Source organism: Episyrphus balteatus, chromosome 2 (genome assembly GCF_945859705.1).
Source record: "Episyrphus balteatus chromosome 2, idEpiBalt1.1, whole genome shotgun sequence".
Lineage (NCBI taxonomy): Eukaryota > Metazoa > Arthropoda > Insecta > Diptera > Syrphidae > Episyrphus > Episyrphus balteatus.
Window position 1 is genome coordinate 49,025,619 of NC_079135.1, and position 23,702 is coordinate 49,049,320.

Genomic DNA, 23,702 nt, shown 5'->3' on the forward strand with positions numbered 1-23,702 from the left:
TTTCATTAAAAAAAAAATTGTCATTTTCCATACAAATTCGTGTTCTGCTAACTTAAATTTTGATTTTCTCAAAAAATAATTTTTTTTTTGACAAAATTCAAATGGAGTAATTAAGTGCTCGACTAATTTGAATTAAGTACCCCATTTTCCGAAGAATTTTCCGAGATTTTTCATTAAAAAAAATATTTGCATTTTCCATACAAATTCGTGTTCTGCTAACTTGAATTTTGATTTTCTCAAAAAATAAATTTTTTTTTGACAAAATTCAAATGGAGTAATTAAGTGCTCGACTAATTTGAATTAAGTACCCCATTTTCGGAAGAATTTTCCGAGATTTTTCATTAAAAAAAAATATTTGCATTTTCCATACAAATTCGTGTTCTGCTAACTTGAATTTTGATTTTCTCAAAAAATAAATTTTTTTTTGACAAAATTCAAATGGAGTAATTAAGTGCTCGACTAATTTGAATTAAGTACCCCATTTTCCGAAGAATTTTCCGAGATTTTTCATTAAAAAAAAAATATTTTTATTTTCCATACAAATTCGTGTTCTGCTAACTTGAATTTTGATTTTCTCAAAAAATAAATTTTTTTTTGACAAAATTCAAATGGAGTAATTAAGTGCTCGACTAATTTGAATTAAGTACCCCATTTTCGGAAGAATTTTCCGAGATTTTTCATTAAAAAAAAAGATTTGCATTTTCCATACAAATTCGTGTTCTGCTAACTTGAATTTTGATTTTCTCAAAAAATAAATTTTTTTTTTGACAAAATTCAAATGGAGTAATTAAGTGCTCGACTAATTTGAATTAAGTACCCCATTTTCCGAAGAATTTTCCGAGATTTTTCATTAAAAAAAATATTTGCATTTTCCATACAAATTCGTGTTCTGCTAACTTGAATTTTGATTTTCTCAAAAAATAAATTTTTTTTTGACAAAATTCAAATGGAGTAATTAAGTGCTCGACTAATTTGAATTAAGTACCCCATTTTCGGAAGAATTTTCCGAGATTTTTCATTAAAAAAAAATATTTGCATTTTCCATACAAATTCGTGTTCTGCTAACTTGAATTTTGATTTTCTCAAAAAATAAATTTTTTTTTGACAAAATTCAAATGGAGTAATTAAGTGCTCGACTAATTTGAATTAAGTACCCCATTTTCCGAAGAATTTTCCGAGATTTTTCATTAAAAAAAATATTTTAATTTTCCATACAAATTCATGTTCTGCTAACTTGAATTTTGATTTTCTCAAAAAATAAATTTTTTTTGACAATATTCAAATGGAGTAATTAAGTGCTCGACTAATTTGAATTAAGTACCCCATTTTCCGAAGAATTTTCCGAGATTTTCCATTAAAAAAAAAATATTTTAATTTTTCATACAAATTCGTGGTCTGGGCTCCGTGAAGCCAGAACTGCGACCTCAAAATTTTTGAACCAAATTTGTCTAATTCGTTTGTCCACCGATTGTCCATGTTTGTCCACCCAAAATTTTCGTTTGTCCACCCTTCAAAAAAATTTTAGAGCAAATTCTTTTTTTTTTATAGGAAGTCTGAAAAATGAAAAATCGTCTAAAACGCTCAAATTTTGAGATAGGCGTATAAAACCAACTGCAATCGTTTGTCCACCTCGAGTTCTATATACATACCAAATATTATCGTTTTTCCACCCCCTGTTTAGGAGCAATTTAAAAAACAAATTTTGCACTGAAAAATTAAAACTCCCCTAAAATCCCCAAAAATCAATTTTCATCAAAAATTCAAACTGCTGTCGTTTGTCCACCTTGAGTTCTTTACGTATACCAAAAATCATCGTTTGTCCACCCTCTGTTTAGGAGATATTCCAAAAAGAATTTTTTTATAGCAACTTAAAAAAAAGTACGCATACACCACAGTGTACCTCTACTGAAAATTAAAAAGTCCTCAAAAATTATTATTTTTCAAAAATTCAAACGGCAATCGTTTGTCCACCTCGAGAAATGGATACAAACAAAAAATCATCGTTTGTCCACCCTACGTTTATGAGATATTCAAAAAACAAAATTTGTACTGAAAAATTCAAAGTCCCAAAAAATCTCCAAAAATTGACTTTTTCAAAATTTCAAATTTCTGTCGTTTGTCCACCTCGAGTTCTACACATATGCCAAAAATCGTCGTTTGTCCACCCTACGTTTAAAAGATATTCAAAAAAAAAATTTTGTACTGAAAATTTCAAAGTCCCATAAAATCTCCAAAATTTGACTTTTTTCAAAATTTCAAATTTCTGTCGTTTGTCCACCTCGAGTTCTACACGTATGCCAAAAATCGTCGTTTGTCCACCCTACGTTTAAAAGATATTCAAAAAACAAATTTTGTACTGAAAATTTCAAAGTCCCATAAAATCTCCAAAATTTGACTTTTTTCAAAATTTCAAATTTCTGTCGTTTGTCCACCTCGAAAAAATTTTTTTTTTAATGGAAAATCTCGGAAAATTCTTCCGAAAATGGGGTACTTATTTCAAATTAGTCGAGCACTTAATTACTCCATTTGAATTTTGTCAAAAAAAAATTTATTTTTTGAGAAAATCAAAATTTAAGTTAGCAGAACACGAATTTGTATGGAAAATGACAATTTTTTTTTTTTTTAATCTCGGAAAATTCTTCGGAAAATGGAGCACTTAATTCAAATTAGTGGAGCACTTAATTATTCAATTCGAATTTTGTCGAAAAAAGTGGAATTTTTTGAAAAAATCAAAATTCAAGTTAGCAGAACATGAATTTGTATGGAAAATGAAAATATTTTTTTTTAATGAAAAATCTCGGAAAATTCTTCGGAAAATGGGGTACTTAATTCAAAGTAGTCGAGCACTTAATTACTCCATTTGAATATTGTCAAAAAAAATTTACTTTTTGAGAAAATCAAAATTCAAGTTAGCAGAACACGAATTTGTATGGAAAATAAAAATATTTTTTTTTTAATGAAAAATCTCGGAAAATTCTTCGGAAAATGGGGTACTTAATTCAAATTAGTCGAGCACTTAATTACTCCATTTGAATTTTGTCAAAAAAAAATTTACTTTTTGAGAAAATCAAAATTCAAGTTAGCAGAACATGAATTTGTATGGAAAATTAAAATATTTTTTTTTAATGAAAAATCTCGGAAAATTCTTCGGAAAATGGGGTACTTAATTCAAAGTAGTCGAGCACTTAATTACTCCATTTGAATTTTGTCAAAAAAAAATTTATTTTTTGAGAAAATCAAAATTCAAGTTAGCAGAACACGAATTTGTATGAAAAATTAAAATATTTTTTTTTTAATGGAAAATCTCGGAAAATTCTTCGGAAAATGGGGTACTTAATTCAAATTAGTCGAGCACTTAATTACTCCATTTGAATATTGTCAAAAAAAATTTATTTTTTGAGAAAATCAAAATTCAAGTTAGCAGAACACGAATTTGTATGGAAAATGACAATTTTTCTTTTAATGAAAAATCTCGGAAAATTCTTCGGAAAATGGGGTACTTAATTCAAATTAGTCGAGCACTTAATTACTCCATTTGAATTTTGTCAAAAAAAAATTTATTTTTTGAGAAAATCAAAATTCAAGTTAGCAGAACACGAATTTGTATGGAAAATGCAAATATTTTTTTTTAATGAAAAATCTCGGAAAATTCTTCCGAAAATGGGGTACTTAATTCAAATTAGTCGAGCACTTAATTACTCCATTTGAATTTTGTCAAAAAAAAATTTATTTTTTGAGAAAATCAAAGTTCAAGTTAGCAGAACACGAATTTGTATGGAAAATGCAAATATTTTTTTTTAATGAAAAATCTCGGAAAATTCTTCGGAAAATGGGGGTACTTAATTCAAATTAGTCGAGCACTTAATTACTCCATTTGAATTTTGTCAAAAAAAAATTTATTTTTTGAGAAAATCAAAATTTAAGTTAGCAGAACACGAATTTGTATGGAAAATGACAATTTTTCTTTTAATGAAAAATCTCGGAAAATTCTTCGGAAAATGGGGTACTTAATTCAAATTAGTCGAGCACTTAATTACTCCATTTGAATTTTGTCAAAAAAAAATTTATTTTTTGAGAAAATCAAAATTCAAGTTAGCAGAACACGAATTTGTATGGAAAATGCAAATATTTTTTTTTAATGAAAAATCTCGGAAAATTCTTCCGAAAATGGGGTACTTAATTCAAATTAGTCGAGCACTTAATTACTCCATTTGAATTTTGTCAAAAAAAAATTTATTTTTTGAGAAAATCAAAATTCAAGTTAGCAGAACACGAATTTGTATGGAAAATGCAAATATTTTTTTTTAATGAAAAATCTCGGAAAATTCTTCGGAAAATGGGGGTACTTAATTCAAATTAGTCGAGCACTTAATTACTCCATTTGAATTTTGTCAAAAAAAAATTTATTTTTTGAGAAAATCAAAATTTAAGTTAGCAGAACACGAATTTGTATGGAAAATGACAATTTTTCTTTTAATGAAAAATCTCGGAAAATTCTTCGGAAAATGGGGTACTTAATTCAAATTAGTCGAGCACTTAATTACTCCATTTGAATTTTGTCAAAAAAAAATTTATTTTTTGAGAAAATCAAAATTCAAGTTAGCAGAACACGAATTTGTATGGAAAATGCAAATATTTTTTTTAATGAAAAATCTCGGAAAATTCTTCGGAAAATGGGGTACTTAATTCAAATTAGTCGAGCACTTAATTACTCCATTTGAATTTTGTCAAAAAAAAATTTATTTTTTGAGAAAATCAAAATTCAAGTTAGCAGAACACGAATTTGTATGGAAAATGCAAATATTTTTTTTTAATGAAAAATCTCGGAAAATTCTTCCGAAAATGGGGTACTTAATTCAAATTAGTCGAGCACTTAATTACTCCATTTGAATTTTGTCAAAAAAAAATTTATTTTTTGAGAAAATCAAAATTTAAGTTAGCAGAACACGAATTTGTATGGAAAATGACAATTTTTTTTTTAATGAAAAATCTCGGAAAATTCTTCCGAAAATGGGGTACTTAATTCAAATTAGTCGAGCACTTAATTACTCCATTTGAATTTTGTCAAAAAAAATTTATTTTTTGAGAAAATCAAAATTTAAGTTAGCAGAACACGAATTTGTATGGAAAATGACAATTTTTTTTTTAATGAAAAATCTCGGAAAATTCTTCGGAAAATGGGGTACTTAATTCAAATTAGTCGAGCACTTAATTACTCCATTTGAATTTTGTCAAAAAAAAAATTTATTTTTTGAGAAAATCAAAATTCAAGTTAGCAGAACACGAATTTGTATGAAAAATTAAAATATTTTTTTTTAATGAAAAATCTCGGAAAATTCTTCGGAAAATGGGGGTACTTAACTTATATTAGTTAAGCACTTAATTATTTGAGAGAGTTTGAAAAAAAAAAAAATTTTTTTCGAAAATAACAGAAAAAAAATTATTTTTGGAAAAAAAATTTTTTTTGGAAATTTTTTTTGGGATTCGTAGAGCACTTAATTAGCACCTAAATATTATACCAAACCCGATTTTTCTACGAGCAGTTTAGGGCATTTTCGGGTAATTGCTCTGCTAACTTTAAATCAAGTTAGCAGAACATTAATTTTCTCCAAAAGTAGTGGAGCACTTAATTTAATTTTGGGGCACTTAATTAGCACTTAATAAGCACTAAAAGATCCAATAACAAAACATATGTTCTGCTGACCTTGCTCTGCTAACTTGAGAGACATGTAAAATCGGACAGATGTACGAAAAAAAATCTTAGGTGCGTTGAAAATTTAAAATACATGCGATGCTATGCAGTGAACTGTCAAAATATTTGAGACGCGTTGTGCTTTATGCTTTTTTTTCTTTCCGATTCTTCCCGATAGAAAATTAAACGTGAAAAATTATCCGAAAAATATAAAAACCAAAAAAATTGGAATAATTTCTCTCCTCAAATTCGGGTACCGTGAATACAAAAATCTTCCGATCGGAACTTTTCTCCGATCGGATATTTTTCCGATCGGCTACCATCATAGGTCTGATTATAAAAAAAGGAAAAGTTAAAAATTTTAATTATTTCAGTGTCAAAAATACAACTGACTTTTCACATGAATTATAACAATTTGATGAAAAATCACAAAATTTACCGTAACTCTTCGGGGTCTTAACCGAAATTGCTAAAACTTACAGACGTGATCGATCGTACCAAAGGGCACCTATTTTATATTGCAAATGTTGCCAATTTTGTTCATACAACATAGTACGAAAACCGTCTTGCCCCCATAGGCGGTCTTGCCCCCACTTCCCCTATAAGAAAAGTGGACGTGACAGTGGACGGATTATTCTTCAAGTACTTAAAAAATATTTAACTCAACTAGAGAAACAAATCCTGAAAATTTCATCGAAATTTTTCAGTCGTGACAGTGATTTTTCAAAAAGTAGGTACATCCAAAATGAAAAATATTAATGTTTTCGAAATAAATTTGTATTAATTTCCAAAACCTTCTAAAAGTACAGTTTTTTTTTTTGGCAAAACTAAATTTTTTTTGCTGACCAGTGTAATTTTTGTATGACATAATAGGGTTTGAACTTTAACAATAAACAGTAAGAAAAGAATTTTTGCACAAGGCAATCTACTTTGACACACCAAAAGATTCTAATATGTAGGTAATTATTAGATATTTCGCTTTCACAATAATACACGTTTTTATGACGTCAATTCATTAAATTGACCGGAAGCATTGTTACAACTTTAAACATGCAACCACTAATTTTTAATCGAGATAAATCTAGGAATTGATAAGAAAAATATAGAAAAACGCAGTTGGCAATAATGCAGTGATTGCAGTGCTTGACTGCTTACCTAGGGGTGTGGATCCGAGCCCCTTAAGGTTTAGGTATTTATTTTTTCAATATTCCTCAGCCTTAATTTGACACCACCCAGGAGAATTTTATCTCAAATGTTCGACAAATAAAAATAAAATTGGAGATGTCCTTAAATTTTTGTTAATATCTAGCAACATAAATACAATATTTCAACCAACATATTGCTAAATATAATATAAACAGCCCAGAATAATATTTTTTAATGCCAAAGCTATTATAAAAATAGTGCCCACACGAACCACCTTCAATATAAATAAACAAAAATAATACAAAATAAAAATAATAATAATATCGTCTATCGCTTGTCTGCATACAAAATAAAAATGCAATTAGAAATATTCTTCTCTAAAATACAATTTTATTTATTTTAAACGACAAAATTTTGCTTCAAACATTATGTTATGTTGAAAACGAGAGCAATGACAACAAGTCGACCCGAATTCAAAATCAAAAAAAAAAACTTTTAGACATCACGCAATCTAATAATAGAGGTCTTATAAATTTTGACATCCGTTCTTGAAATAGATTTTAATCTCTTTTTTGTTATACCAACCACCAAAATACTTGAATATTGACAGTCATTTAAGTTAATGGAGACATTTAAGACCAACCAAGAGGAAAAATGCCTGCTTAATTATAATTTCCAGTACCTTTGTATATTAAAAAAAAGGTCAACAAACCGTAACTCATTCATATTCTCCCCTTGCTGTCAACAAGAATGGTGAAATATATCAAATTACTCTCTGATCTTCGGTCTTAATTTTAGCACTTTTTCTTGTGGCATGTAGATAGAAGAAAAAAAGGAAGAATATTTTGCAGACATTAAAAGACTGACAACTGGCATGTCAGTAAACCGAAGTTAATTGTGTAACACTAGCCGTGTGCATCGGCGCGCCGGCAACAGCTGCGCGTTTAAAAATCCCAAACCGAAAATCACTTTATTCGGTTAATCACCTTTGGCAATTTTTCGTCACACCAAGTTTATAATAATTTTTGTTGTTGTTTTTCTTTGAATTCTAGTTGTTGGTAGGGGAAAGACTTTAGATGATGACACAAGGGGCCATCCCTTGACGCGACAGCGTGTTTATTTTGTTGTCTATTACGAGAGATCGTTGTCCCCTTATGCACAGTCGCCTGCTCTCTCGATGTTGAAAAAGCCTTCGATAGCGTATGGAGGGTGGGGCTTATCTCTAAACTCGTATCAATTAATCTTCCTAGTTACATCTACAATATTCTGCACAGCTTTCTATCTAATAGAACTTTCTTCGTACAAATTCAAGGGACAAAGTCGAACCCCCGAAGCTGCGACAGTGGCGTCCCGCAAGGGTCAATATTGGGCCCACACCTATACAACATCTTTGTGCACGACTTCCCCCATACATGGTCAGAAAATAATTTGGTCTCAACCGGTCTCCTTTACGCCGACGACACCATCGCGTACTCCAACCACGAATATCCACTAGTAGCTCTACACCACCTCGAAAAACACATCGGGGTCATAAACGACTATTACAACACCTGGGGTATCAAGCTGAATGTCCCAAAATCAGAACTGATTTGCATCAGAAACGCGAGTGGTAAAGGTCCAATTGGAGTAGTAAGGGAAAGCAAACATCTCACACTAAACGTCAACGGTTGCCCAATCCAAGTTCAAAACAAGTTGAAATATTTAGGAATCAACTTCAACAATCTATTTAAATTTAATTATCATGCTAAACTCACCATTGAAAAGACCAGAAAAGTCTCTAACATGCTGATGCCCTTTTTCAGGCACAGAGCCTTAAACAAAAAATCCAAACTACTGTTTTATAAAACATTAGTTAGACCAGTAATGACATACGGGTTTCCAATATGGTTTACCATCTCTCCCTCGGTAGCCCAAAATATGGAAATCCTTGAAAGAAAACTTCTTAGGCTCTGTGCTGGTAAAAACTTTGAGACCCGGACCAAAAGATTCTCAAATAACTTTATTTACAGCGACACAAATACTGTCCCGCTGATGAGATACGTCTCGCTTCTCATGAAAAAAACAATTTCAAACTTTGAACAATCCGAAAACGACTTAATAATACATTCCTTAGCATCCCAGACTGGGTCCTCTTGGGACGGCGTTGGTTATCTGTCACCACTCGGAATACTCTCAGTGGATCTTGACGCTCCAGTGTTAGAACCTTTAGAGTTCTATAACAGGGCCATCCCAAATCAAAATCGCGGATAATTATCCATTCGCCACTTGCGTCCCGCGATTCACTACAGTGTACGTTGGGGGAACCCCTTTTCTACCTATAAAATTATTAAAAATAAGTTACCAAAATTCTCTAAAGATTGGCCGACAGTACTTACTTAAAAATACTAGAATAAGTATCATTTAGTTATCTTCTAATTGAAATAAAATACAATTCAAGTATTTATCAAACAATATATAACAGGTATTATTATAAAATAAATAATTACAAAATCACCAATGTAAAAGACAATTAAATGAACAACAAATCAAAAGTAAAAATATTTTATAAAACAAATAATTGTAATAATCAATGTTATCTGTCATTCATTATCTTCATTAATGAAGTTTCTTTTTTTTTTCTTTTGTAACACCCTCTGTGTATCTATGTTTATCTCGTCTCGTACACAACAATCGAAGTATAAATGTGTTCCCCGATAAATGCCTTTTTCCTCCATGTTAATAATATTCACTAAAAAGGGGAAAAAAAAAAAAAAAACAAATAAATAATGAATCTAAGGGCGTACTCGCTCTTATAAACGAAAATGTTAACCTAACATACAATGTATTCACAAGAATCTGACTGAGCTCTCGCTCTAACAAAAAAAAAAAAGAAAATGTATATTTGTATTCCGTACATACTATGTATATTCGTATCTCACAAACCTAACAAATGTTCAAGGCATTCTATCGTAGGGTTAGTTTGTAAGGTATCTGTAGTTTTTTTATTGTATATATGTATCCTAGTTTATAAGAGGGTGACAAAACGTCACACAGTTAACGTAAACAAAACTCTCTGTCATGAGCAAGAGTAGAAAAAAAAAAGAAAAACATTTTACTGACCGCCATGAGGCAAACATTGTATTCATTTTCATTACAAAGCAACTGAAAGAGCAGGCAATACATTATAGCCGCCAGTTTAACTTAAGTAAAGTAGTAAAGAATTGTTATTTTTAGACTAAGACAGCAACTGTAACCTAAAAGACTCAATAAAGAAATTCAATTCAAAATTGTCCCCTTATATGGCAAATTATTTTGAGTTCAGTGACATCATAGCTAAAGTTAGTCTTTGTTTGTTTTGTATAGGCTCCTACACATCATAGGCTTGTTTTGGTTTGAATTGTTGTTCCTATGGCATGATATTAATAAAAAAAAAAAATTGGCGTATTAAGTCGCCAAAGAAAAACCATGCGTTTAACAACTTTACAACTCATTTTGTGTAAAGATCTTTAAAAATAGCAACATTCTGTACAGAGTTTAAGAAAAAAAAAACGAAAAAATGAATTTATAAAAAAAAATATTCTTACAAATCGAAAATATTTTACACTAAAAATAAAATTTCAATACAAAATATTAGCATTAAATGCTTTTTTTATAATCTTCATGGATTTTCATCTAAAATATGGGATAATAGCGATTTCCAGACTCAAATTGAGCAAAGGGCTTGTGCTGATAGAGCCTACTCGCTAAACTGCTGGAGATAAGCCTTCACCAGGAGCACACACCAACTCCTTAATGGTCGAAAGAAAGTGTTCCCAATAAATGAAAACTGTACGTTATGCCTCTTTTACAAGAACATAGATTCCGAATTGTGCCAACTACAGAGCTATGAGTCTTCTCAACATCGCCTATAAAATTTTGTGGCCTATTTTGTGTCAGCCAACTGAATACAGCAAACTTTGTACCGAGCTAGTTGGAGAGGCTTGTTTGTTGAGGTACGTTTTGCTTATTGGTAAAAAATGTGTTTTTTTTTTAATGAGTTAAGTAAATAACTCCTTCTCTATTAAGATTTTGACTATCTTAGAGATATTTTAAACAAATCAATTAAGAAATCTTTCCTGAAGAATATTCAGAACTCAGATTTGTTACATGTTTCAAAGTGGACTCTCGTGCTCTGTCATATTTTTTTACAATAATCCAATTTTTCGATAGCATTCAGTTGGAGCTTTGTGCTGGATCACAAAAAAAATGATTTCCTAGCCAATTTCGTGCCTTGATTCCATTGTGTTTAGGATCTCCATCTTGTTGAATAATGTTATCCTCCATTGGATAACGGTTTTTTTCGGACAAATGTGATGAAATTAGATCGAAGAATATCTCAACAATCTTCTTTTTGCATTATTTCGTTGATTTGTGCGGCCGATTTGAGAAGTATCCTTTCCATCAGACTATTATGCCTACATTACTTCACCACCTAACCCACTGTACTTCTCCATACCAATTATGCAGAATGACAGTTTGATGTTAACACATAATGTGACACAATGGTTAGGTGCGTCAATACAACTTCCAGAATGCACCAATTTTGTTTTCTTTTTTTTTCTGCCAAAAGCAATTATCTTTTTGCAATATTTTGTTTATTACTTTCCATTATTGCTTGTGAAATTTTTATTTTAAAATCATGACTCTGTATTTCAACTTTTTTGTTTTCATTTATATTTAAAAATGCCAAAATTAATTCATTCATATCTCATGTCTTTTTTATGTTTTAATAATCAAACAACAAAAACCTTTAAACAATAAAAAAGTTCATTCATATCTAGTTGTAGTTAATACGAATAAAAGAACACATACAAACAAATTTTTTTATTTTGTATTTATTTTCTCTAATCAAAATACATTATACTTTTCATAAACAAGTTTTTGATAGAGAAAAATTTTCTTGGTGTTTAGTATTAAACACCAACACTTTAATTTCGCTGAATGTACCTATTCGTCCTATCCATCGTCAGAGGAAAATTATTATTTTAAAATCAAACAAAAATCTTTAAAATCGCGATCAAAAATAAAAAAAAAATAATAAATCAATCAAACATTAGAACTTTTCGTCTGAAATTGAAAATTTTTCATGAACATTCATATTTATTTCGATTTTAGATTTGTTTTATACACACAACCTGGTATGCTCCTAACTTTGGAATGACAAAATATACATACATACCTATTCAAACATTTTGTAAATGCCAGTTCAAATAAAAAATAAAAACATTTAATAAACAGAGTGTTTTGAAAAATAATGGTGCAAAGGAAATATGCCGAAAGGCAAACTTAGGGGCTCTCAGAATTTGATAACTTGATCATTGCAAATCTTTACGCTTTTCGATTAAATGTAGTTTTTGTGAAATTTCTAAGAACCCTTACTTAAAACTTGTATTTTGATTTCCATTTTTGTTTCTTACAATGCTTTCACTAAAAACTTGGTAAATAGTTGAGAACAATAATTAGGTAATTTATTAAAACATTTTTGATTTCGTACGCCGTTTTGCCACATCATCACAAGTAGATTCGCTATTGATCATATAGAGATATTTAAACTTTTCACACTAGCAAAGCACTACTCTATTCAAATAATTGTCAGAAATAGGCTTGTGTGGATCAAAAAATTGGCAGTATCTTTCGGATACATCCACACAAACATCAAGCAATCGTTGCAATCGCATATAGGATCTTCACTTATGGTGGTTTAATCGTCAGCAAAGAATAACTGATGGATTTTTGGGTCCGTAACTTTGCCTTCAAGCATGTAATCAAGAAATATAATGAAGTTCAGAGGACTCAAGACGCTTCATTGGTGTAACATTACTGTGATTTTAAATTTTCCGACTCCAGCAACAGATAATACTTTAGTAACAGCTCCATAATACATGTCTATAATTACTATCTGCATATAGTTTTCTCGGGCTCTTGCTTGAGGCAAGAATCATAATTTATGAGTCATCTAAACCCGATACTTCCCACCTTTTTTTTTTAAATTGTGAGGGTATTTCGTGTGGCATAATAGCTTTTCCCGTTTTTAAGTATTTAAACGCCTCTATAAATTCTTCGACTTTGATGTTGGACACTTCGCTTAAATTAGATGAAACTATTGGAAAATATAGCCTTATAAATTTTTCATTTGAAAGTTCATCAAGAATGAGTACAAAAAAAAAAAAACAGAGCTAATGTCAAACCCTATAAATAATTACGTCGTCTTCGGTAAGAAAATGGCCTTAAGCACCGTAATGAATGAGACGTTATCTATATTATGCAAGGGGAACTTTTGCCAAGCTTTGAAATTTGAATGCCATTTTCTTTCTAGTTATAACTCTTAAGTTTTATAAATTGACCACCATGTTTTTTTGGCTTGTTGGTTGTGTCCTTTTAAAAACGAAAACCGTCTTTTGGCGTTTTCTATGCAAATTCAATGTACGAGATCCTACAAATTTTTTTAAATTAGTATTTAAAAATCATACTACATATTTTGAATGTGTAGTTTCAATTACTATGTTAGTAATTAGGTACATTTTTGTACTAGGTTTTATTAAGGTTTTTAATGCACCAAAAACATTCACTCAGAATTTTGAAGTAAATACTTTTGTATAATCTATTTATTTGAATTCATCGAATCAAAATCAATTTCATAAGTGGTAGCCTGCTTAAATGCCATAGAAACAAAATCGTTTTCCAAACACTTAAGTTAAAGGCCACTCGTCGCCTCCACTGTCTAATCTTGTCTACAAATAAAATAACTATAGGTGTTCCTGTTCAAATTGACCTTGATTGTTCCAAAGTCTGTTTATTGACCTCATCTTTACAATCAAATGTTTCTTCTCTACTCTGCTGTCTTTGCTTTTCAAAGTTCTCATTTTTTTTTTTATTTTTTATTTTGTTCATTTTACACAAAAACGAATACATTTGAAGGTAAAAACACAATTTGATATTTTTTTATCACAAGCAAGTTTATACACATTTGTATATATGTACTGTACCTACATAATATTTCTGAGATAGATTCGGCGAAAACATCCAAACGATTAAATCAAAAAGAAAGACAAAAAAAAACTTCTTCTATTGCTTTTGTGTGTTTCGTTGTTGTTCGTCTTTGAGAATCTTTTTGTATGTGTAGTAGAAGAAAACTTCCACCAACTCAATTCAATCCCCGACCAGACACAGAGTTCTGAATTTTTATGAACTTAGCCTTGAAGTTTTGTTATCGAATTTAAATGGGTGTTCCGTTAAGAAATACGAATTTCAAAAAAAAAAAACACAAAACCAGAATAGTTCTATAGGCAGGGGAGATATAATACATACATACTCAAAGATACATACAAATATAATAAATATGTATACAAGACGAAATATTAAATGAACTGAACAATCTCAAACTCACATTTCTTTCATTGGCATTTCCTTGTGTAAAAATAGATTCTCACATCACAATTTGGATCTCCAAAAGTATAGATTCATTTGTTCTAAGAAATGAGTAGCGTCCTTCAAATCATACAAAACAAAATTAAGGGGTGTTTGTTTGCAAAACAAAAGACGATGACAAAAACCATAGGTACATTTACATTAGTACCTATGAATCCTTTAGTTAGTTTTCTTAGAATTCACAAGAATCTCTGAAAAGACTGATTTTTAAGCAATGTCTACCTACTTTTTAGCTAAAATAAAATTGATTGTGATTAAATGCGGTTCAGTGGCAGACATTTGACCATGCAACAACATCGTTAGCGACGATGACTGTTGCGGATAGCGTTGAAGTATAGGCGATTGCAATTTAGAACAAGGTTATCTACCTGACGACCTTGAGTGGGAGATTCATTTACAAGCAAATTGATATAATTTGGATTACTTGAAAGAGTGTGTGAAGGTTAAGACATGGTGAAGTCATACTTAGAGAAATTTAAAAAAAAATATTTATCAATTACAGTTGAGTACATTTGTATTTATATTTCTGATTTGGGTTCCTAAAAATAAACACCAAAAATGTATTTCCAAGAAAGGGGTATTCTAATTTCCAGACATAGGAAGTCCGCTGGATAACAAGAAGATGAACTTATGTATGTATGTATGAACAAAGGTAATTTTATATGTGGACTTAAGATGAACCCTAGTTTATGAACAATGGTTGCCTTCATACCTGTCGAGTCATTATAATAGACTTGCAAAAAATAGAAGAACAAAAGATTTAGAGTGAGATTAGGCTACGGAAAATAGCCAGGTAAAAATTAAGTTTTTGAACATATGCAAAAGCAAATGAAATTGAACCTTTGCCCGATCCTTTGTCTAAACCACGTCATAAGCAAAAAAAAAATATCACCTTTACAGTACGTGCCACTTGAGGTTTTGGCATCCAAAAATCTTTTTTAATCTGCACATTTTACCTTAGGCCATAAAAAAAATCAGATAATAGAATAACGATTGTCAAGGAATGATCCGTTCAATTCAGGTAAGTTGTTTTCTTCTTTTCAGTTTCGACATCAGTTTCAAATTTTACGAACTTATATTGGGTAAACATTGTTATATTTCTTTTAATGTGTTTGGAAAAAGGTTTGCATTGCATTTGATTTTGTTGAAATTGACAACCTTAGCCTCAGTTAGGTTACGTTAGAACGAGGCGATAATATGGCAGGTCGAATCATCCCACTCAGATCTCGATGGATCCATTGTGCTCCCAAAGGTAAGGTGGGAAGGATTTGGATGGGTAAGGAAAGGTTTTATTGGGAATTAGGTATGGGTATTTGGAGCCTCCCTGAACCATCCTGAAATTTGGATGAATTTCAGGATGTTTCTTATGGCAAGGACGAGACGTCATCTCACTCGTCGAAGAAGTATTCTCCGAGAGTTGTTTTTCTGGGGCATTCGCAAAGGAAGTAGTATGAGCCCTCCTCCGCCTCTTCATCTTGAAACCCTCTACACTAGTCGGGTGAGACAAAACCCATTCTGCTCATGTGAGTTCCCATTGAGTTGTGACCTGTTAGGGTACCGACCAAAAAGGGACAATTGAGATCTGTTTAGCTTAAGTATGGTTTCAGTTTTGCTCTTAGAAAGGTTCGGCCACAGATTCCTTTAAACCCGACAGGTTTCAAGTGCTGACCATCTGTCATAAAATAGAAAAATCAGGGCCTACTTAGATTAAAATTCAACTGACTATATAATATTCGGTTTTCGGATTCAGCAGTTGTTTTTACAAGTGAATTTTGAACCGAGTTTTCATTTAATTGAATAATTCTATAAAGATTTTCCTTTACATTCAAAATGTTGTTTATATCAAATTGAATATATCTTCAATAACTGAAGCGGCAATCCGTTTCCATTTATCATACCACCAATCCTTGTGCCTTATTTCGTATAGCAGCATGATTTAATTAGATAATCACCTTGTTATTTCAAAGAGCTAGTAAAAATCTTCGGTAAGCTGGTTTCTAAGTATATCGCCAAATTAGGTGTGTTGATTGGGAGATTAAACATTTTTTGATGAAGCTTCTTTGAAGTTTCTCAGTTTCCCCATAGGTACTCTTCCATTCCCCTTGTGCTGCATAACACCGAGTTGATCTCACAATTGAATTTTAGATTTGGTATTTGGACGACAATCTTATGTGTTTGTTAGAAAAAATCTTCGTCCATGTTAGGTTGAAAAATTCACCGTAGTGTTATGCCTGATTTATAATGTTGCGAGACGACGAGACAAGAGCGAGACTAGATTTTTTCTTGGTCAATTAAATCGTAGGCCATTTGATAATGTTGAGATTTTTTTTTGGGTAATTGTGTAATTGGACAGGAAATAGAAGAATGTGTGTAAAAATAGGAAATTATTTGGCCAACCATCGAAAACTAGATATCAATTTTACTCTCGCAACGATCTCGCCTCGCAATATTGTGTGTGAATCAAGCATTCAGCTTCACTCCAAGATATTTGTATTCTTTTGTTACTTTTGATATTCTCCCATTGTACCTCCAAATGCTTTCAACTGCAGTCCGATTTGATTGAGATAAAAATCATAATTTTTGACTTATCTGTGTTAAGGGGGGTTATAGGTTGTAATTTTGAAAAAACACAAAATTTTTTTTTTGCATATTTTGAATGTAAATATATGTGCCCTTGATTCTAAAAGTGGACTAAGTCACTTTTTGCATTGTTTAAAGAAAACCTTACATAATAATTTTCTTATAACGATTTAATTTTATTTTTTTTATGAAATCACTAGAGGAGCAATAAAGAAGTTTATTTACTGCAATTTCGCTTTCAAATATACTTTACCCCTTAAATAATAATTATTTTTAGGCTAGATTTGATGCCATTTTTAGGAGTGACTTAGTCCACTTTCATAATTAAGGGCACATATTTAAAAATACTATCTGAAAATATTACATTGATACGGCAATCAGTAACGGAGAAGTTAAAGTTTTTATGAAGGCGTTTTAACTTAGTTTACATGGTTCCCACAATTTTTAAACGCGTTTTTCTCGAAACGGTATTTTCAAAGTCGGTGAGCAAGATCTTCACACGATCTTCTTAGATACTTCTGATAGGTAATGAATGAAGGAATAATTTTTAAGCCACTTTAAAGTGAAAATTTTCTTGGTAAAAAACGATTTTTTACTTTGAGAAGACGCCATTTTGTCAAATAAATCAAAATTTTGACTATTCCTTCGTTCATTACCTGTATTTATCTTTTAGTCTCTTTAGAACTCAATATTTTTGAAAATACCTACATCGCGAATTCTTAAAATACAATAAATTTGCTATATGTCCATTTATTGTATGTATTTATTTAATAGAAAGCCTCTTCACAAAAAATTCACGAAAAAGCACGATTTTCGCACTTACAACTAGATATAACCCCTTAATTTGAAGTCCCAAAATTTCACAGTATGTGGCCAGCCAGTTTATCATCAACTGTAAATTTTCTTTCGATACTGATGACCAAGTCGTCAGCATATAGCAACACATTGATAAAGGTTCCAACCATTCTTTTATTTTTTATTTATTATTTATTAACAAGCACTTAAAACTAACTAGCTAATACATAGTGTAAAGAGCCTAGCTGAGAGGACTATTAGCTCTTAGGTCCAATTTATTCACACTCCATTAAATTTAAAGTCGCCATTAAAAAAGGGAAATTTTAAAATTTGTATGCGAATTGACAGTTTTATAATTTTTAATGGAGCCTTTAAAAATAATGGAGAGTGAATAAATTGGGCCTTAGAGCGGAATTCAGAGTCGTTACTTAAGTAAAAATTTTACTCAAGTGAACATTTGGTCTTGCGTTTGGTCCACTTCAGCTACTAATTACGTTAAGAAAACCTAGGGGTGTCTTTACTTTAGCTAATGAATTCCCACTGAGAAAATTTTGAAGTAAATACTTGGGCAAATACTCATAAAATTCATCTCAGACTTGTGCTTGAGAAAAATTTTTACTTGAGTAACGACTCTGAATTCCGCTCTTACTGGTAGACCAGAATGTGTGTCTGTGGCTTGTGTCTTGTGTCGCTGTCAAAGTTAAAAAGTATGAAATTAGTATATTGGTGCCAGAATACGTAGCTGTGGCTGTGGCAAGCAAATTCGCTGTGGTACAAGTCGAGTCGACTTTTACTTCAAGCTACAAGCGCAATGACTTTTGACGTTTCAAATGTGGTTGCTCAGTTAAAATTATTTTTTTTCAAGGCAATTGACATTTTAGCGCACCACATAATTCTGTTCATCTTTTCTACATTTTGAGCGATTTTATTTGACATCTTGTACCACGGCGTTTTTCTTTGCCACAAGCGAATTTCCATTCTGTTCAGCCAGTAAGTGTTTTACAATAAATTCAAATTTTAATATTTAGGTTTGATGAGATTGTTTATAATTTCAATATTGGTATGATTTGGAGTTGTAAGTAGATCATATATGTACATACATTATTGTTTTTAAAAAACTTTTTAGATGTTATGCAATTTTTTAATAAATGTTCTAAACTTAAAGTTACGTTGCAGGTGGTGCATATGGGCGGGTTTTGTTTAATGAGGAGGTGTTCGTGTGTGACGGCTGTGTGTTCAAGCCTAAGTCGAATATAATTTCTGATTTTATATTTTGGTAGTTTCGGGTATTGAGGATATGTTTTGTCGCGGTTAATTTCCTTGTAGTGGTGATGGTATTCGCTCCAATCATTCAGCTGCTCCTTTCTTTGAGATTTTTGTATGAAGTTGTTCATGTCTTTTTTTGTAAAAATGAAGGAGTAAACGTGTGCCTTTTTCATCGAGCTGGCAGCTCGATCTGCTTCTTCGTTACCGCATATGCCAGTATGGCCGCGAACCCACATAAGTTTGATTTTATTTTGCAGTTTGAAAAGCTGATTTCTTATTTCGGTTACTAGTTCTACATTGTTGTTCGGGTTTATAGTAGCTTTTAACACAGATATACTGTAAGAGCAGATTATAGTTCTCCTACGATGTTTGGCTGCTGTGTTAATTGCTTGTAGAATACCAAAAGCTTCAGCTGTGAAAATAGATGTGAAACCCGGCAAAATGCCAATGCTCATTATTTGTCCATTCTCTTGTGTTACTGCGTGTGATGTGTTGTCTGGGGTCTTAGAACCATTCTAATTCCTCCAGGAAGATGGTTAACAATGTCATTTGTAAACAGTGCAATTAAAAATTCAATAAGCGGGAATCTTTGCTTGACACCTGAATTAGTTCAGTATTTTCGTGTATTATATCCACAGTGTAGGTCATGAAAAAGTTGACCTTTACTCTTTACATCGAACTAAAATACTTGAGCAACTCCCTTAAATACTTAAGGGATGTGTTACAAGAAAAACAAAGTAGATACAACAGCTTTGCCAAATCCGTGTTGGTTGATACTAGGAATCTGTAATACAAATCCTACTGACACATGGTTTTTAATGTCCATAACACAAATTATTGATGAATCACATCTCAGCATTGTACCTACCTACTATTTAGAGGGAATTTCAGATATCAATTACTTCCTCGCAAATAGGCGAAATAAGTTAAAAGGGTAGGAATGCGGGGGTTAAATGTAGCTATGTATCTATTCTGTAACCCTTATTCTTAGAATTCTAGGTATAGTCCATTGATATTTCATGACTCAACTAGTTTTTAATAATTGCAAATTCCTCAACATGACTCGTTTAACAAGTCCAACCCAATTTTGGGTGCAAAATGTTTCATGTGAAGTGGCAAAATGTATTTAGGTTAGGTACATTACTGCAACAAAGGTAAACAGGTATAAATTCTAATGTTGTTAATTTTCCCAACCAAAATCAGCAACGAATCCCTTGTTTTCTTTCTTTTCCTTGTCCCAGAAATCCTTCCTAATCGCCAAAAATATTAAAAAAAAAAAAACAGTTCTGGACAATTTGTCTAGACAAAACAATAAATCTGGTTTCTTGTCATGCTCCGTCTCACTCGTTCTCATTCTACTTTCACGCATGTTGAAACAAACGATAAATACCACACCACACACAAATTGCTGCATCGTGTGAATATTATAGCAAAAAACCAACAACAACAAACGATAGGCGCATGCAGTAAAAGAGAAAGAAAAAATAAAACAGTTTTTATAGTTTTACTCATTGTTTACTCCAGTGCAGCTGCACGTTCATATATAAAAACATAAATATACAATTTGCAAATAATATATAATAACGGAAATGCACGTCAAATGAGCGAGAAAGCATTATATTCGTTTGTTGTAGATGTGTATGTACTTACATCATCAAGTTCGATAATATCGTCATCCGAGTCTCGATGATTTTCTTCCTCGTGCAATTCCAAATCGAAAACGTCAGTCACATCACTAACATCAGCCATTATGCGATTTTTATTATGAATGGATTTTAACGAACCAACAAATTATTAATATACTCTTTGTAATCGATGTGATAAGAAAAAAGAAATGCAATTCAATTTAGCGAATATATATGTGGAAAAGGAGAAACAAAATGTATATTTTTGTTATTGTCTTTTTCTAGTTGAAATATGTTCTCGACGCGCGCGACACTACGACCGACCACGGCGAACAACAACTACTCTACGGCGAAAGTGTGTAAATCGAAACAGAAATGTAGTTTCCAAATAAGTGCGACAAGGACAACGAGATGTTTTTTCGATGACGAAAACTTGTTATCGTTGCACTCGCAAACACGATATTTTTTTGTTGTTTTTGGGTTTTCCTGTGTTTACACACACGAAATTCAAACTCACTGCCACGCACACTGTCAAAGTTGGAATTTTTTTTTCTCCCAAATATATTTTAGGTATTTTTTTTTTTAATTATTTGGCGAGACTGTTTTTGTATTAAAATAATTTGCCGTAAATTATCACAAAATTTTTGATAAAAAATTCGACAAATTTTATGAAGATGTGTGTAGGATGAATATTCACACGAAAATATGTCACGCAATAGAACACCTCACTCACAACGACGACGACTACGAACTTGATCTCGTTTCACGATAACGAGACTACAAAAAATTAAAATTTTTTGATTTTCAATTTGTTTGAATATTTCATGAAATTTATGTGACAGCAGCACAAATTTGATTATTTTTCAACTTTTTTTGTATAAACTTTTTTTTTTTACTGAATGCTTTGAAAGCAAAAATTCATTTTCACAAAAAAAAAACGAAACCAAAAAGGTAGACACTGGCCTTTTTTTTTACACGCTTCCTTGGCCCATTACGTAGAGTTTCTTTTCGGGGGGGTTTTTTGTTTTACATTTAAAACTGTTTTTGAGTAGATTAACAATTTTTCTTTGTTTTTAATTGATATTTCATATAATTCACAAAATATTTGATATATTTTGTGATAAATTTTTTCTAAAAAATTGCGCGTGTTGGTTTATAGAACGAATTGCGTTTTTCACGAATTTATTTTGTATTTGTTTTCTTCACCGAGAGAATGCTCAAATTGAACTAAACTAATCAAAAATCACGAAGAATGAACGAAAAAATAGTGAAGAAAATGGTCGATGGAAATATTGCTGCTTGTGTTTGGCCAAGGCCAAAGTCGAATTGTGTTTGTATATTGATCTCTTTCTAATGTCGTAATTATTAGGGGTGTGTTGACAGAGTGTGTTTGAATTATTTTATAGGACGTTGGTGATTTTTTTTTTTAAATTGTTTTATGTTTTTGCTATAATTTTTAACAATTTCAAACAGCTGAACGGAAATAGTAAACGATTAATATTTTTATGAATTCTTAGTCCAGTTGTTCAAACATTGATCAGCCTTGGTTCAGGAATTTAACTCGCCGATTTCGGTGGATTGGCTGCGGGTCAAACTCGGATCAAGCATGCATGTGGCTATTTTTACATATATGGACCTTGAACAAGTGCTTAACCTCAGCTTTAAGTCTGGTACGCTGTTCGCGCTAAATTTTAGCCGAGATAAAATTCCCATACAAGTTATCGATAATTTGTATGGGATCCATTTAAGCTCAGATAAAATTTTTCGATAATTTGTATGGGAGCTAAAATTTAGCGCGAGCTGCGTACCAGGGGTCAAATCGTCGCATACGTTAACGAGTAGCTCGTTAACGAAATCTGTTCATTTGGCATGATGTCATACGTACAGCAAACGACTTCGTATTCGACTGAACGGAATGTCATTCGTTTGGTTTGAAGCTTTCGAACAAATTGTTAATGGGTTCAAAAAGTAATGAAAATATAAGAATATCTTATTTTAAAAATAATCAAACTGTTTGAAATCACGAAAACATACATTAGGGCATATAGCCTAGTACGCAGATCGCGCTAAAATTTATCCCCAAGTAACAATTTAGCTTTCATAAGGGTCAATGCAAGCTATTTTTTTACTTGTTTAAGAAGAAGGACAAGTCTTATGCAAATCATTTTGGCGCAGATTACCGAATTTCCCCGAGACCTTCCTCCACAGGCAATCCACAAGCTAATAGCTTGTGACGAACAGCGTAAAACGACCTTATGCAGGCCTTTTTACAAAACAATGAAACATTTTAGGGAAACTATAGCTTCGCTAAGGAAACTATCATTTGCATTGGATGTTATAATAAGGCCTTATGGAGGTTGTTATAAGATGTTGAATTTATGAATAAAAAAAAAGATTTTATTGATTTTTTTTTTCTTTTAATTTTTTTCTATTTTGTTTTTTCTTCTTTTTTGGCACATTTTTTTTTTTTATTTCACAAATAGCCCCGCCAGGAATCGATCCCACGTACCTCTGCATACCAAGCCAGCACCTTACCAGTAGACCATACTCGAATATTAAAGATGAGTGGCAAAAAGGGAGCTAATTGAAACCTCACATATAAATGCAATGTTTTTTTTCTAAAGTGTTACAAACATTGCATATCTGCAGGATAAAAGCTTTGCATATTTATTGGTGAAAAACATTGCATACTTGAGAGATGAAAACATTGCATACTTACAAGAACCTCTTGGAACAGGTCTTATGAAAGCCTTCTGTCACTTGAAAATAGAAAACTTCTTTAAAACGGTTCAAACAGGTCTTCTTTAACTTATATTTACAAGGCTTCTTCTAAACACTTCCAGATGGCCTTAAGGAGACCTCCTTTGTTTCCAAAATGGATGATTTGCGTAAGTAAGCCTTAAACTAAACTTATACAAACTAGAGCTTGCCGAATCGAAGAAAATGGACCTTATGCAAGTAAAATTGTTACTTGGGTCTTTCATACAAATTTTCTCCAAAGATAAATTTTAGCGAGGATTTTTAGCCAGGTAGTACGCAGTTCACGCGCTAAATTCGAATTCTCATCTACTACTTTTGCAAAAAGTCTCCACTCAATTTAGCTCGCGAAATAATGCTCAGCGCATTTTTTCACAGATAAATTTTTACATTTT

The 23,702-nt window shown here is 31.5% G+C and overlaps 1 protein-coding gene and 1 long non-coding RNA gene across 9 annotated transcripts in view; both read right to left on the reverse strand.

The window, feature by feature from the left end:
* LOC129911741 (ribosomal protein S6 kinase beta-1) overlaps nucleotides 1-21,779 on the reverse strand; it is a 66,030-nt gene extending 44,251 nt beyond the window's left edge. Inside the window, exons 1-2 of one of the 2 annotated variants that reach the window (XM_055989644.1) lie at nucleotides 21,581-21,779; nucleotides 20,576-20,729 (exon numbers count right to left, since the gene is read on the reverse strand). In XM_055989644.1, coding sequence (XP_055845619.1) covers nucleotides 20,576-20,674 — 99 coding nt within the window. In that variant the 5' untranslated portion in view covers nucleotides 20,675-20,729; nucleotides 21,581-21,779. Of the gene's footprint in view, nucleotides 1-20,575; nucleotides 21,150-21,302; nucleotides 21,431-21,580 lie in introns of those variants that run through there. The other variant, XM_055989643.1, reaches the window with a different exon arrangement.
* LOC129911742 (uncharacterized) lies at nucleotides 8,787-10,094 on the reverse strand. Of its 7 annotated transcripts, XR_008771695.1 has the most exons (4): nucleotides 9,761-10,094; nucleotides 9,657-9,690; nucleotides 9,214-9,566; nucleotides 8,787-9,153 (listed from the first exon to the last, which is right to left on the reverse strand). It is a non-coding gene; the product is annotated as an uncharacterized LOC129911742 (long non-coding RNA). The 7 variants fall into 7 exon arrangements; XR_008771697.1 differs by lacking the exon at nucleotides 9,657-9,690 and having other exon boundaries at nucleotides 9,938-10,094; XR_008771694.1 differs by lacking the exon at nucleotides 9,657-9,690.
* Nucleotides 21,780-23,702: the final 1,923 nt, after the last annotated feature.